This window comes from Alligator mississippiensis, chromosome 6 (assembly GCF_030867095.1).
Source record: "Alligator mississippiensis isolate rAllMis1 chromosome 6, rAllMis1, whole genome shotgun sequence".
In the NCBI taxonomy this organism is placed as follows: Eukaryota; Metazoa; Chordata; order Crocodylia; family Alligatoridae; genus Alligator; species Alligator mississippiensis.
Genome location: NC_081829.1, coordinates 59,473,591 through 59,490,742, shown reverse-complemented (window position 1 = coordinate 59,490,742; position 17,152 = coordinate 59,473,591). Strand labels below are relative to the sequence as shown.

At 43.0% G+C, this 17,152-nt stretch overlaps 1 protein-coding gene across 3 annotated transcripts in view; it reads left to right on the top strand.

The window, feature by feature from the left end:
* Window positions 1–17,152, top strand: part of MICU1 (mitochondrial calcium uptake 1) — a 239,657-nt gene that overhangs the window by 197,373 nt on the left and 25,132 nt on the right. For all 3 annotated transcript variants that reach the window (XR_002089378.2, XM_006265068.3, XM_019484315.1), the window contains one exon: window positions 13,780–13,888. Coding sequence is in view for 2 of the 3 variants with exons in the window: in XM_006265068.3 (XP_006265130.2) it covers window positions 13,780–13,888 (109 nt within the window). In the remaining variant the exon portion in view is untranslated. The remainder of the gene's footprint in view (window positions 1–13,779; window positions 13,889–17,152) is intronic.

The window sequence follows — 17,152 nt, the reverse complement described above, 5'->3', positions numbered from 1 at the left end:
TGGAGTACTGTGTCCAGTTTTGGGTGCTGTACTTCAAGAAGGATGTTGACAGACTTGAGAGGGTCCAGAGGAGGGCCACTCCTATGGTTAGGGGCTTACAGGACAAGCCCTATGAGGAGATACTGAGGGACCTGGACCTCTTCAGCCTTCGCAAGAGAAGGCTGAGAGGTGATCTTGTGGCCGCCTACAAATTCATTAGGGGAACACAGCAAAGGATCAGAGATGTTCTGTTCACCAGGGCACTTCTTGGGGTAACAAGGAACAATGGTCACAAACTGATTTAGGCTAGGTATCAGGAAAAACTTCTTCATGGTAAGGGTGGCTAAAATTTGGAATGGGCTTCCAAGGGAGGTGGTGTTCTCCCCTACCTTGGGGGTCTTTAAAAGAAGGCTGGATAGGCATCTGACTGGGATCATCTGACCCCAGCACTCTTTCCTGCCTAGGCAGGGGGTCGGACTCGATGATCTGTTGAGGTCCCTTGCAAGCCTAGCATCCATGAACCTATGAATTTACCATAAGTGAGTTTGCTATCCTTGGCAATTCTGTATTCATCAAAGCTTGAAAAATAGTGATGGAAAATTTTCTTTGTAGTTTGATAGATCATAATCAAAGTATTCTAGACTGTGCTGGGAGAAACTGGGGGCCTGAAATATGAGGTTCATAGCAGCCATAAGTTCCATCGGTTATACAAAGCTCATTTTACTGAAGTCCAAATGGGGTTCTGTCCACATTGGGAACAAACATCCTTCAAGAACTAGATTTGAGCTTCATAGAAGTTATGGCCTTTACCAGCACAAGCAAGTAAAATGCATTATACATCAGCAACACTGCTGAAAGGTGGACTTCACTAAAGTTGCAAAATAAATGTGGGAAGTTGAAAAAATAATAAAGATAGCTTTGGGCCCCTGTGGGATCAAAGAGGGCAGCTGACATCCAACACCGAAGAAAAGGCCAATCTCCTAAATGATTTTTTTGCATCAGTTTTTCACCCTTCCAAGGGTATCACTGTCAGACAGGACACGAACCAGCCTGGGAGCAGGTGGTGGGCCCAAAATTGATGCGAGTCAGGTAAAGGAACACCTTGAATATGGACATTCACAAGTCTGCGGGCCCTGACAGAATGCACCCAAGAGTCTTGAAGGAGCTGGCAGACATCATTGCACCCCCCTTGGCAAAGATATTTGAAAATTCGTGGTGCTCTGGCGAGGTCCCGGAAAACTGGAAAAGGGTCAACATGGTCCCTATCCTCAAGAAAGAGAGGAGGGATGACCCAGAGAATTATAGACCAATCAGTCAGACATCCATTCCTGGAAAAATCCTAAAGAAAATTGTCAAGGGATCCATCAACACCAGACTAACAGAAGGCAAGCTTCTGAAGGCCAGCCAACATGGCTTTATGACTGGCAGGTCTTGCCTGACCAACCTCATCTCTTTCTATGACCAAGTGGCTCGAGCCCTGGACAAGGGAGATGACGTGGATGTCATATATTTGGATTTCATGAAAGCCTTTGACCTAGTTTCCCACAATGTCCTCATGGCTAATCTGGGGAACTGTGGCCTCGATTATCTTATGTTTCGATGGCTAGGTAACTGGCTACAAGGTCAGATCCAAGGAGTGCTAGTTGACAGGACCAAATCAGTGTGGTGCAGGGTGAGCAGTGGAGTCCCTCAGGGCTTGGTACTTGGGCTGGTGTTCTTTATCAACTTCATTAACGATCTGGAGTCAGGAGTCAGATGTGAACTGGCAAAGTTCACGAATGACACCAAATTATAGGGGAGGGCATTCGCACCACAAGACAGGCTGGGTATACAGGCTGACTTGGACACGCTCTAAAGGTGGGCTGACCAAAACTGGATGGCCTTCAATGTTGAGAAGTGTAAGGTGCTTCACCTTGGTAGGAAGAACCCTCAACACACTTACAAGCTCAGCAGTGCTATGCTTCCTAGCACCATGACTGAAAGAGACTTGGGGGTCCTGATTGATCACAAGATGAATGAGTCACCAGTGTGATGCTGTGACTGGCAAAGCAAACCAAACTCTGGCGTGCATCTCCCGATGCATCTCAAGCAAAACCAGGGATGTCATCCTCCCGCTTTACTTGGCCTTGGTGAGGCCGCAGCTGGAGTACCTCGTCCAGTTTTGGGCCCCCCACTTCAGGAGAGATGTGGAAAAGCTTGAGAGAGTCCAGAGGAGAGCCACTCATATGATCCAATGCCTGGAGGGCCAGCCTTATGAGGAGAGACTGAGGGATTTGGGACTCTCCAGTCTGGAAAAGAGAAGGCTCAGAGGTGACTTGGTAGCAGTTTACAATTATATAAGAGGGATACATCAGGACCTGAGAGAACAGCTGTTCACCAGAGCTCCCCAAGGGATAACAAGGTCTAACGGCCACAAACTCCAGGAAGGCCAATTTAGACTAGACATAAGGAAAAAGTTCTTTGCAGTGCATGTGTCCAGAGTCTGGAACAGACTCCCCCCAGAGGTGGTGCAAGCACCTACTCTGGACTCTTTCAGAAAACATCTGGATATGTTTCTTGCTGGGATCACTTGATCCCAGCTGACTTCCTGTCTATGGTGGGGGGGCTGGTGGGGGGGCTGGATTCGATCTCACAAGGTCCCTTCCAACCCCTAATGCCTATGAATTCTGTGAAATTGTGTCAGCTGTTTTAGAATTATATAAAAACAAAAACTGTTTTTTTTCCACATTAACAAAAACTAAATTTCAGATAAACACCATTTTTGAGAGAGCAAAATCTAAGAATAGCTTCCCCTTTAAAGCACAAGTAGAACATAAAATTAAATTCTGGGCTCCCCCCAAAAATACCCCATGTAGACTAGGATGAGATGTTGGTAAAAATCCCTGAGTTCTGTATTTATGCAGTCATGACAGAGTTGTGTTGGCAGAATAGTGCAACAGGGAGAGCTTAGCACATTTGGGGAAAAGCAAACTGGCAGAACTTATCTAGGCAATTCTTAAATATTGTATGGCAGCTGATGAGGTGCTCTGGCTGCTCAAATGAAGGTGAGGTGGGGATCAGAGGGTAGAGTTTTGTTTCAAGTCAGATCTTCTAATAAAGACTGCTACATTCTTTATTTAGATTTAATCTTAAAGATTTTTGTCTCCGAGATGGACAAGGTTCTTTGGGTGAATCTGATATCTTTTATTAGACCAACTTAAATAGTTGGGGGGAAAAAAATTTAAGCAAGCTTTCGGGTTTAAAAACCCTTCGTCAGGCTGAGGAAGTTTCTGCAGTTGGTGTGTGCTCTTCCTGGATGGAATGAAAAGTAAAGAAGCCAGAGGCTGGGCTGTATGCATGCAAGACAGGCAGTCAGTGAAGATGTACATTGAGGAGTCAGTGGGTAAGAGACAGGCTGGGTGTGGGGAAATGGGAGATGAATGTAGCAGTTAAATAGTGGAGAGGTATCTGGGGACTCAGATGTCAGCAGGTTATTATGTGTCATAAATCCAATGTCTATATTTAGTCCATGATTTTTAATATCCAGGAAGTTGATGAAATGAAGTTCATAGGCTTGTCTCTGAGAAGTGTTTTGTAAGTTTCCTTTGAGGATCAGGACAGAGATTGGAGAGAGAGTGGTTTTCTTGTGAGAAATGTGCCCCCACCGGTAATTGGGTATTCTTGTGTTTGATAGATTTCCAATGCACGTTCATTCTGGTGTGCAGTCGTGGTTTGGTCTCTCCTACATATTTTCCATCAGGGCATTTGGTGCATTGGATTAGGTATATTACATTTCTGGAGGTGCAGCTGTAAGATCCAGGAATACTGATGGCTCTGTTGTGGGTTGTAGTAATTGTGGGGGTGGTGGAGATGTGTTGGCAGGTTTTGCATTTCTTGTCATGGCACAGTCTGGATCCATTCGGTGTGTTCTGGGCCTGAGGAAGTTTGCTTCTGGTGATGAGGTTAGCAAGGTTTGGTGCTTGTTTGAAGGCTAGGATAGGTGGTTCTGGAAAGATCTCTTTAAGAAGAGGGTCTCTTTCTAGTATGGGGTACAGTTGTTTGAGGATTTTCTGTATGAGTTTAAGGGAGTGGTGATATGTCATAACCAGCAGTGTGAGATTCGTGAAGGGGTTTTCTTCTGTACTGGAGCAGTTCTTCAAGTGGCATCTGGGTGGCTCTTTCAAACATGTGATCTGTCTCTCTGGAGGAGTGTCATTGTTGGGTGAAAGCCTTTCTAAGATTGGTGAGGTGGCAATCCCAGGTGTTCTCCTCAATGCAAATACAGCCAAGTCCTCAGACACCACTGAATATCACAGCTTTTTTGGTGTGTTTAGGGTGATTGCTGGCTCTGTGCAGATATGTATGTTGGTCTGTGGATTTCTTGTATAATAAGGTCTGTATTTTGCCATTCTGGATACTGATCATCATGTCTGAAAAGGAGATGTCGGTGCTGGAGTATTCAAGAGATAGTCGGATGGAGGGATGGCGATTGTTGAATTTCTGATGGAACTCAATCAGAGATTGCAGGTTTTTAGTCCAAATGAAGAAGATGTCATTGATATATCTTAAGTATGGCAAGGGTTTGATGGTGCAGTCCTTGAGGAATTCTTCTTCCAAGTGGCTCATAAAAAGGTTAGCATACGGTGGGGCCATTTTGGTGCCCATAGCTGTGCCCATGGTCTTTGTCTCAAAGAGACTTCTGTATGCAAAAGAGTTTTATGTAGAAGAGGTGAACCACCAGATACTTTTGGATCTATCCTCCCCTCTTCCCCATGACTATGAGGTCTAGTGCAATGAGATCTAGTATAATGGGGTCTGAGATCTATTGCAGTGGCAGTTCAAAATTGCATGCTTTTCATCTTAATGTCCGGATGTCATGTCAACTTTTTGAATCCCTTGTGGTTTAACCCAATATATTGACATTATACAAGACTCTTATTTTGTCTCCACTGACTTGTCTGTTGCAGTGTTATCTCAGGCTTTACTTTTTCTGTAGTCTAGCTCCCTTAAGTTAAAGGTAATTATTAGATTTCCATGGAAATTTATTATGCAATGAACTATGTATATATGTGTGAGAGAGAGAGAGAGACTAGAAGAAAATAAGAACTCCTTGGGTACGTCTGCATGTTTATTTAATGTGCTTTAGGTAGTGCACATTAAATCTAGCATCTGCATTGTGAGGTACTAGAAACAGGTGCGTTAGCCTATTTTAATGCTTATTAGCTTAAGAGAACGGTTTTTTGTGATGCTTTAATGCACATCAAAATAGGCTAATATGCATTAAAGTGCATGTGTAGACACGCCCCTTATGTCCTAGTTCCCAATTTTCTGTACTTTGTTGTGTCTTTTTTGGTTTACATAATGAACAATGTCTAGGAAGCTAAGACATGAGCAATTATTTACCCCTTCACTAAAATTAAAACAAAAAATCTGAACCAGACAAAAACATTAAGCATGTTCACTTTCATATTCAAAGGGAAACAATTTTGCCAGATTGCTTTTATGGCTGTGGCTGTTTGCAACCCGATTCATTGGCAAATCTTTTTCTTTTTTTTTTTTTTAATTTTATTTCCAAGGAATTTTGAAGGGGTGAATAAATGGAAGGGTTTGTGATTTGATATTGGTAAGAACAAAAGTGGCAGAAACTGTGATATGCAAGGCTGAGATGGATGGATAGCCTGATTTTTTTTTTTATTTATTTATTTATTTTTTTTAATTGGAGTGCCTCTACATTAACAGTCCTAAAAGCAACAATAAAGAGTTTTTGAGGAGAGGTGAACAGCATGGCCTGACTTCAGACTTACATGGCTATCATGGGAGTAGTAGTTTCTTTATCCTGGGGCACAGATAATACTTTTGGCAGCTTTGTTGATTTCAGGTAGTTAAGCAGAAGGATCCTTATACATGATTACATTAAAAGAAAAACAACAAATTATTTTCACCAAAGTTATCAGTAATTTTAGAACACAATATCTTCTGCTGATTTGTTAACAGTGTCATCAATACCAAAAGATATTTTTTATTTCTGCTGAATGAGACTGTTTCAACTGGGTTAATGTGTTGGATTTAAATCCCTATTTTTTTTTTTGTTAAAAGAGACTGGAGAAGAGAATAATTTTAATTTCCTTTTGAGTTTTCCAGATAGGAATTACAGGAACTTCTGTTGTAAATGGGCACAGGTTTAGTATTTAGAAAAAAAGTAAGTGAAATTCCATAACCTTGCACTTGAGATTCCATAACCTTGATGCTAGTATTGCTCCCTGCTCTTCATTTATAACTTTCAACATTTATAGAAGAAGCAGCTGCTCCCAATTCTTTTACGGTGGAGAGATAGTACGCATATGGTACCTACTGTTATTTTCACAGAGCTTACACCTTATAGGTGCTACAGCCACTCATCCATTTCACCGCCTATTCTGCAGTAATTTCATGTCACTAAACTCCCATACCAGTCAAAGCAGCTTACAATGTGACCACATTTAGTGGAAAGATAATTTTTTGGCCATATCTCTTCATTTCACATTTCACTAAACTACTGTTACAGTACTACTGTATCTTCACCTGACAGATCACTAATTTACTTTGACTTCACCATATACCTAAAATAACAGGTGCCTTATGCCATGTTGCTGCTTTCTTAAAGAACCTAAAGTGAAATCCTTTGAGTGTCATGATTGGGGGGGGCAGGAGTAGGAGACAAATTTAATCCACCATAGCCTATTAAACCTTTTGATTCTAACATTTTCTGGTTTTCATCATAAAAATCATCAGGAGAACTTTATCTCAATCAGCTGAACAGTGTCTTTAGTGTTCAAATAATTTCCCTACAATTAAATTAAACAAATTGACCGCATACAAACTACTAAGTACATGTGGGCTGACTTCTGAAGCATGATCTGTTTTTTAAGTTGATTGGTGAAAGCCAGGCCTGACACCATTTTCATTTTAGTTTTGGCATCTGCTTTCACTACATATAGGGAAAAGAATCCTTTTCATCCCCAGAACTGCCTTTATGTCCTGAACCCTAAGGTCTTCTACACCCTTACAGGAGTCTCCACAGTCTCCTTTTTAATTGTTTTAAAAAAATCACTCTCTAGTCTTTGCAAGTTGCCTTAAAAAACAAACAAGCAAACAACTATTGGCTATCAAAGTACACAAAGAATACACATCATGTAATATGTGAAAGGGTGTAGTTACACATTATAGTTAGCACCTGATAACTATATAAGGAATGTTAGTTGGTATTAATGTTAGTACATGCTGTGAGCAGTCACCCATTAAGAATTAATATTTTCTCTAGCATGCATTGCTCCAACCTGCCACTGGAGTGTTGGTGAGCAGGGACATGGCTAGAAAATGCCACAATTGCTTGATGACTCCTTCACTTGCTGGTTCACTAGTGGCAGAATAGGCCAGTGGGGTGGAGAGAAGAGGAGAGGAAGGCAGGTGCCCCCTGCTGCCACCCCAGTTGGCCCATGTTGTCCCTCTTAGATTGCCCCCATGCTGCTCAGATCATCCCCCTGCTGCCCCACCTTGCTTTGATCACTTCCCCCACTGCCCTCCTGCTTCCCCATGCTATCCTCTCCCCCTCTGCCCCCCTCATGGGACTCTTCCCTGGCTCCCAGCTTCCTGCTCTGGCTGCCAGCACTGTGCCCAGGTCAGGGATGCTCCTCTCCTGCTCTAGGGCCTACATGAAAGGGCTCTCCCTCCCTCCCTTCTCCCAGGCTCCCTGCAGCCCCCCCCCACACACACACTCAGTTCCAGCCCACACCACCCCTGCACACCTAGGTCCAGCCCATGCCACCCTGCTGGGACCCATGGCTGCCCATTTACCTGTCAGCCCCCACAGAGACTGCCCAGCAGCTTCCCACCCACCTCTGCCCCCTCCTTTGCTTTCTCTGTCTCCTTCCCCCATCCTTCTTCCCACACTCATTCCTCCCTCTCCTCCTTTTCCCTCTCACCTGCAGCTGTTTGACTGTCCCCACTGTCAATCCGGAGCTTAAGAGTCTGGGAGAATAGCTAGTCTACCTGGGAGCAGTGCCTCCTGGGATAATGGAAGACTGTAAATTATTTTATCTCAGTGGCGCAGCATGAGGTTAACGTAACTCAGACTGGTAGCAGATTTTAAAGATAATCCGTATCTGAAATGGTGTAACTTTAAGATGCTTAGAGAGCACTTAGCACTTGCGATAATCAGCACCTTAAAGCTCATTAACATGTTAAGTGCCCTTAATACAGTCTAAATGTAATATGTAACTTCACCGAGTCTCAGAAAAGGCTAGTGAGAATGTGGCTAAATTGATTCCAGTAGAGAACTGGATCACAGTAAAGTGCTGAACCTTCAATGGAATCCATTTATCAACTACGTTTGGATGCACCTTCCAAATAGATCTATGCTATTAAAGTGCAGTTGCCTATATGTTTTGCTTCCTCTATTACCTTCAGTCATTTCTGTAATTTAAACTACTGATTTTGGCTCCTGGATCAGCCTCAAATGCCACTTTGTGCAGTAGAGGAAAAAGAACATTTTTTTCAAAGGAATGGATGAACAGGGAGTTTTCATGTTTCATTATTACAGTATTACAGTGGAGGTTAAGTGGAATTTCACTGCAGTGTGGGGACATGACAGCTACCTTTCATTCAGGATAAATGTAAAAAGTAAAAAAGCTTTTTAAGACAGCTGAAACAATAGGAACTACTGACAAAATGCAAGCCAGGTACAAAGCCACTCAGAAACTGAACAGTGGGAACAAAGGGGTTTTGGGAAGTATTGTTTGTTGGGGGGTTCATGCATGCATTGCAGGTATCCACAGACACAAGACTAATGGAAGTGGAAGACGAGCCATCGCTTTAATTTCCTTTCTTCCTATCCTAGTCTGAGATAAAGTGCCTCTTGTCTGTCACTAGTTTTGCTTTATTCCTGATAAGTGCATACAGGGACTGTGAATACAGTTACCTGTCTATACTTAGTAATTAAAAGTGCCTCGACACAACAGAATTCTTAGCACGATACGAGTACTCGGTGCAAGGGATCCCTCGCTACGGCGGGAAAAGCCTTGGTGCAGTGATCAGCTCCCACCAAAACTAGCAGCTGCACTGTTTGGATGCATGCTACCGATTGGCTCATTGTGAATTATTCATACCCGGCGGCTAGCAATTGGCTCACTAGCCGTATAAAAGCTTGGGTAGTTTCCACCCAAGCCGGAGAACTCTGCGTGTACGTTGGGAACGAGTTCCTCATGTACCTTGGAGCAAAATTGGAGGCCTGATCAACCACCAACCACTCCCCGTCGCCGACCGTCCCGACGTACCCCACACCCTGCATGCTCGGAAAACATTGGTGTGCCACCCAGTTTCTTTCTTTTGCTTGTAACCTGTAACGGAGCGTGCCTACACTGTGTGCATCGACGCAAGTCCCTCTACGTCAGTTTGTAAGTAAAGTTCTTTTCAATTCAACCAGTACGTGTTTGTGCCTAATTCCACTCCATCGGTGCGGCCCCAATTCCGGCTATACTCGGCCCCCACATGGCGTCACGAACAGGATCAGTATCCAGGGAAGACACAATGGAATTGGAATTAGTTAAGAATTGCCCCTGGCGCAATGGGAACCGCCATGTGCAGAACACCGTGGAGTTGAGTGCACACATCGCCTACCACCAAGCAGGCGGAACGGGTGGAAGACTCGTCAGCGGTTGCCTCTCGCTCAAAGGAGAAGAGGAAACTGCGAAAGAGTGGGAAGTACATCTCTATCCCGGGGCGTTCGGATGTGTGATGGGAAGTGAGCGGGCTCTATTTAGACCCCAAGAGGAAGGGGGCACAAAACCCTTCGCCGGACCAAAGCCGAGCGAAGAAAGTACTGCCCTCAGCCAGGAGTTTGCCAGCTGCATGAGCTACACGCAGGAGGGCGAAGAGCTGGTGCTGATTAATTTAGCACTGGCGCCTGAGCTGAGAGACCCCAAGTTTCTTTCGGAGCTCTGTGAAAAGCTAGAAGGGGGGAGTCACCCCGCGATTGGAAGGACCGGCTCGGAACACGGAAAGGGGAAAATGTTGGATGCAATGTTCCGCATGATAACAACTTCGATGCGGGAAAAGGCAGACCTGGAAGCCCGACTGCTTGCCGTTCAGGCGGCTGAGCAGACAGCAACGGGGAAAAAACCCTGGTCCCCCGCCATTTCAAGATGGCGTTGAGAGGGAAGGGAGCTGCCCGGAGGACCCGGAAGAGAAAGGCGGATCCTTCGACGGATGGGCGGAAGTTCAGTCAATGACTCCGCCCCATGAGGCTGCATCGCTCCCGACTGCCCCGCCCTCGCAGTACATCAAGGGGGCAACAGATAAACAGCAGTATCCGGTTCCCCTAACGGATGCAGTGACATCTCAGACAGCCACACATACTGTGGCAGCGAGAAGCCAAGTGATTGGTGCGCAGAGTACAGCTTGTATCACTGCCAACACCTATCACGCCGAAACCTGGACGGAATTGCAAGAATTATGCAAGAAGTCCAAGATGAGACCTGAAGAAACCTTGGCTATGTGGCTGGGACGCCTGGTTGTGGAGTTTGGGTCCGACCTAGTGGACAAAGAGAAGGCAAGTTTTCTAACTGGACGAGCCTCGTGGAGCGGAGGACACGCCACCGATATTACTATAGTGACGTGTAATATCCACTGGCCCATCCCACTTCCAGCGCTTGTTGCAGATCTGGCTAGCCGCAAGTCCTATGCATGGCATGGAGGTCGCCCACTGAAGGTTGATATAAAGCAAATCTTACTGGCAACGATTGGAATCTCGTACTGTACTTGGAATCCTAGAACACATGCACTGGGACTGACACCACCCCAGCAAAGAGGACTGTGGCGTCACCGTTACCTGCAAGATCCTGGAGCTGTCCTGATAACGCTCAATGGCATGGAAGCCTGCATTGAGGTTTACGGAGGAAAAGCCGCCACCATTCTCCGAATTCTTCTAAACCCACTAGTTGGACGGCCCACAGGTAATCTTTTGCGTCAACTCCCACGATTGCAAGCTCTCATCAAGCCGGGCATAGAAACAACCAGTGATTCGGAGCATCGATCCACCGTATGCCCGCACAAGTCCAGCTCACGACGACCACACGCGTCGCTGCAGAAAACACCAGAGGAGCGGATAATGTTCGGATTTCTCCTGCATCATTCTGGACTCACGAAACGGCAATTGCAAATTTTGGGAGATGAGAGTCAATGGAAACTAGCATATGAGCTAGGTTTTAGATATTCAGTTAAGCTAGATGACGACTCATCTTGTTAAAATAATATTGTAAGATAAGTTGGTTAATTGTCTAGAGAGTTTCTTTCTCCAACAGGTCCGAGATCTGAGACGCGTGCCGGAGCCGGACGAAAGAGGGAAAGAATACTCCAAGAAGCAAGGGCTCGACATGTGACGTCATCATGACACCCACCAAAATCCTTGTGATTGAACTTTTTGTGACAAATTTGTTAATGTGTAGTTGTGTCCTGCTAGGTTATTGTTTAATCCGATCTTTAGAGAAAGAACTTGTTTCGTTATCTACCTTTGTTCATACCTGTTTGCCGTATGAACCTTTCGGGCAAGGCGACGACTTGACCGACTTGCATGTGCTCTAATTTCAGCTGTGCTATCGGCAAGGGGGATGTCTGTACTTAGTAATTAAAAGTGCCTCGACACAACAGAATTCTTAGCATGATGCGAGTACTCGGTGCAAGGGATGCCTCGCTACGGCGGGAAAAGCCTTGGTGCAGTGATCAGCTCCCGCCAAAACTAGCAGCTGCACTGTTTGGATGCATGCTACCAATTGGCTCATCGTAAATTATTCATACCCGGCGGCTAGCAATTGGCTCGCTAGCCGTATAAAAGCTTGGGTAGTTTCCGCCCAAGCCAGAGAACTCCACGTGTACATTGTGAACAAGTTCCTCGTGTACCTTGGAGCAAAACTGGAGGCCTGATCAACCACTCCCCGTTGCCGACCGTCCCGACGTACCCCGCACCCTGTATGCTCGGAAAACATCGGCGTGCCACCCGGTTTCTTTCTTTTGCTTGTAACCTGTAACGGAGCGTGCCTACGCTGTGTGCATCGACGCAAGTCCCTGTACTTCAGTTTGGAAGTAAAGTTCTTTTCAATTCAACCAGTGCGCATTTGTGCCTAATTCCACTCCATTGGTGCGGCCCCAATTCCAGCTATACTCGGCCCCCCACATTACCAAGTTGTTTCATATAAATTAATCAAATTACATTTTTGTGCAGATGATTGAAAATTTCTCTTTAGTCTCTGCTAGAAGGGTATTGTACCCAAGTTACAGCCCTTCCATACCTCCTTCCTTTATAGTAAGGTTTTATTGCAGCTGCACCCTAAATTTTTGTCCATGGTAACTTCAGAGTCTCACATTAACCAGGTTATCTAGTTACCTGTATTTTTCCCCAAGCCTTATTCCAGAAATAAGGAAACACATTTTCATTTCTCTGATGTTATAAGGGTACTAAAATAGTCTTGTGTTTACATGGAACAAAATCTTTCAAACCATTTCTTAGTTTGTTGTTTTTGCAGTTTGCATTTTAGAAATACCCACAGTGGACCTTAAATTGTGCCCATCTCTGTTGCATTCCCCTCTAATATTCCGGTTACTAACTGTGTTAAAGCCCAACCATCTCCTGGAAACAGCTCCATTATGGACCTATGCGGGGTGCCAGTCTGAGAGTCTAGTCACAGTTGCTCTAGGCTTTGTGCACTAGTATAGGCATACTGGATACTTTTGAGCTGTTGAGCAGTGTGCCTTCCATTATCTGATCCCCTTCCCCTCTGCTTCACAGTCATGGTTGGCTCCATATTAGAGAAAAAATGAATGTCAGTTAGTTTTGCACAGCCCAGTGTATCCTTATTAAGTGCAGAAAGATACCTTGGGTGCATACATGACCCAAAGGGATCCCTCTGGTAATATCTCTGGGCCTAGGGACCTAAAGTGAATACATGCAATAAATCTCAAAGAATTCTAGTGACTGAACTGGTAAGTGCCTTCTGTTTTTACTTAAATTATGAAAAAACTCCTTGGTAAGCTTGTAGACCTGTAATTACTTGCACCTCTAAAGAAATTGTGACTTCATAAGAAAATTATCAAAATGTATTTATAATTTCAAAATAAGTCCCATAGTTACTTCTGGCCTTGCTAAAACACCTTCATGGATCAAGTTACCAAGGGTATCTTGGGCACTATTACTCTAGAGATTACACTTTATTTGGAGACACTAGCTGAACATACTCATTTTGACATTTTATCTTCATAACAGTTGAAAATGCATTATTTTTTTATAACTACCCCATTTTTAGAATTTTGCCTCTCTAGATCAGATAGAGAGGAACCTTTTAACCTGGCATGATGGTTCTTCACAGTCAGGAACACATTCAAAGACCATGGGTAAAGTGGTGAGACAGAAACCTGAACTCTGATTTGAGCAGATATAGGTTTGCTTAGGTTGTCTGGATAGGCGAGTTTCTGAAACTCTCTTGGACACTCGAGCACTGATGCAGTTCTACTGGCATTAGCAGTGGTGTGATGATTAGTTCGAGGGGGGTGATGAGAGAGAGTGAGCAAGTCTCTGGGTCTTTGTTGTGCACTGATCATATTCTTGTCACTGGGGAGCATGGTATTACATTGTCTTTCAATGCATCTCTTCGTTGAGTCTTCCATGTGCAATCCTGATTTTCTTATACATTAGGCTCTACCCACTTTTACTATCTCCCCCCCTCGCTCCCTTCCCTTATCTCAAAATGTATTTATCACTTTTAACCATATGTCAAAATATTCTCTCTATTTTAGGGACTGACATTTGAAGAAGTGGAAAATTTCTTTACTTTTCTGAAGAATATAAATGATGTGGACACCGCTTTGAGCTTTTACCACATGGCTGGCGCTTCTCTTGATAAAGGTATTAAACACTCATGAGCTTGATAGTTTTTTTTTTTTCTCTCTGTTGGGAATACTATGAAAGGAAGATGTTCAAACTCAACACTGTTCAGCAAGCCTATTCTGTCAGATAAAAAGTGCACTAAAATCATGTTTCCTTTCTTGTAATGAAAAGGCTTTAACTTTCAACTCTGTGTGGATAAAGAGATTTCATGTCTTGTACTTCCTCTGTGTTATGTATAAAGAAAAACTTATACTGAAATTTGCAGCCTGAACAGACACGCAGGCTCTCCGAGCATCACTAACAAGCTTTTCACTAATGATACAATTCAACTCCAGCATGTGGAGGCAGCCTAACCTAGTGCATATAGATTAGAACATGAGAGACCATATTTCTGTTCCCAGGTTCTGCTACTAATCCGTTAGGAAAACTTGGACAAATCTCATTGCCATCCTATGCCTCCATTTCCCCATAATGATACTTATCTCTTTTAGTTTAAGGTACCTTTAGATCCACTAATGAAAATTAGTAGGTTTTGTTTTTGTGTTTCCTCTTCATGTATTTATTTCTTACCTAAAATATAGCATGATTTCTGTAGTAGTGGCTCAGTAGATTTGTTTGGTTCAACTTTTCAGGATTTGTTATTTAAAAAAAAACAACTTACCAATGTTACCAAGTTGCTAAGTGCTGCTCTTAGTGATCTGAAATCAAAGTAAGGATGAATTGCTCTTTACATTCCCCAGATCTAACACAGGGATAGAACTGGAGTCTTTGATAAGATTTCTGACCATAGTACTTAGACTCATGATGTTTATGGTTTTGGATACTTTACAGCAGACATGAAAAATGTCATGCTGAGCAGTGTTGGGCAGACAATTTAATTCTAATTAGTATGTTCAACTGCATTGGAGTTGAAGATCCAAGGCAGCTATTTTCTAATCTGTCATGGAACAAATATTTGTGGATTGTCTTATTAGCACGAAAAAGTATGTGAACTCAATTTAATTAAAAAATAGTTAATTCAGCTTCTAATAGGACCACAAACTTTAGTTGAAACAGGTTAGAAACTAGGAAAAGTACATGCTATGACATTCCTCTGTTTTGGAAGGTGTCACATACAGATTAGATGAACAAGTATTATATATATTTAAGTTTAGCTATAATGGCTCTGTTTATTTCAGTCTATTTTCCATATCATCAGGTACACAAGGCAGAGGTTAGTCATTGCCAGCAATTCAGTCCTTGGGCTAGTTCTCTTAATCTGCACAAGTGATCACCTTACAGACTGATAGATGGCTCCAGTCCTTACTATGCTGAAAAGGGTCTGTGTGGGTCATGCTTTCTTCCATTTGCATTGGAACTGCCAACACAGGGCTTGTTTGGGAACCCTGTTATCAGCATACTGAGAATGTAGCCAAGGCAAATCCACTTTCTTGCCTGCACTCTTTGCATGCCTTTTGGCAGTTGTGACTGCTCCAAGATTTCAATATGCTTTACTCTGTCTGACCACTTTCTTCTGGATATCTCTGGCATCTACAGTGAAAGCTATTTATCTTCCCCTGGGTAGACTAGTGATAGCACTGTTCTTAATACATCACGACTAAAGATTTGTAGCTTAGTACTTGTGCTGGTTGTATTAGATTTCTAGACTGGGGGTTACTTCTGAAAAGAGCACTTGCCTTATCCACTTGAGCCATTATACTGAGAACAGAGTCATCAAAGTTATGAAAGGTGCTGCCCATGTAAGGAGAATCATCAGCCCCCAGCTTGGCATAGCTCTACTGGCTAAAACCCAAGTGTAAGCACAGCTATGCCAGCCAGAAATACCCTCTTGTCAGCATATCTTATGTTATTTTGGGAATTGATATATAATATATCATGAAAGGCACTCTTTTGCCAGTATAGCTATACTTACTATTGCTGCCAAAACATAGTGTGTTGCACCTATCCCAAAACCTGCAGAGTCCTTCATGCAGAAAGTTCAGAAGTATTCCATAGGCTCAGGAGGAGGAGCAATATACTACAGATTTTTTTTCCTTGTGCATCTGACTTTTAAATACTATATTTTTCTCTTTCTTTGTTCTGCACTGCATGGCTGAAAGAAGTGTTTGTGCCTTTGCCAAGTATTTGGCATATCATCCTGCAGGACACAACTTGTCATGTCCAGAGACAGCGTTTGAAATGGCCATAACGCGGGTCCTAGGTAATCCTGAAGCTAGCGGTTCTCAACTTCAGATTCAAGACACCCCTCAGAAGATGCCAGCTCTTAGTTTACACTTATATTTTGATTACAGAAAAATAATAGAGCAATTATCCTGTTTCAGAGAACTCGCAAAGATCACAGGAGGTGAGAGTAGTTTTGACACAGTGGATTCTTATTTGCAATCTCTCAGTTTATTCTGTCAATCATGTGTAGGTGCTTACATACCTACCAGTGCTAATACTATGTGGCATCTTTAGAAGGATCTCACAGAACTCTAGGGTGCTGTAGCACCCTGGTTGAGAATCACTGCCTGAAGTGAATGAGTTTATGCTTTACATCAGGGTCCTCCAATTTTTGGTGCATTGTAGTATAGCAAACCAGAACATTTTCCACAGATTCAGGTATGTTTTAAAATCTGGAAAACCACAGTGGATAACTACAACCATAAGCAATATTACCATTTCAATGTTAAGCTGGGATTAACTTAAAAACAAATGTTAATGCTGTTCCCAAATATTTAGTGTGGCAGTTTGTGTTTTTATATATTGATAGGCTTTAAGGGGAAAAGCTAGAGACTCAGATAACTGGATAAAGTACTACTGAAATTTGTCCCAAAGATGTATGGAAAATGTCTGGAGTGAGGGTGTCCTCTTTTGTTTTCAGCAAAGTTAGCAAGCAGCATAACATTTTGGAGGGTAAAGTATGTATTGGCAGCAATAGGTAAGCATGTTTATGCTCACATTATCTGCGAGTTGCATGCTTTGCAGAAGTGTGTTATCCAAGCAAAAGCATCAAATTGACAAAGTATAAAACAAGTTTTGCTATATGCCCTTTCCAGTTGCTAAATTCTCCTAAGGTTTACTTATTCTTCTAATGACAAACCAAATTTAAACAATGCTTCATCTGAATGCCAAAAGGATTTAGAATCATTTCAATATTAAAATTAAAATGTAATAAGTATCTATATCCCTTTATATCCTAAATAAATTGTTCCTAACTTAATGTGGCAAACTGGCCCACTAGTATGATTGTGGAAGTGGTATTAAACTGAAATGGGGGGAAGGGAAAATAATCAGCATAAA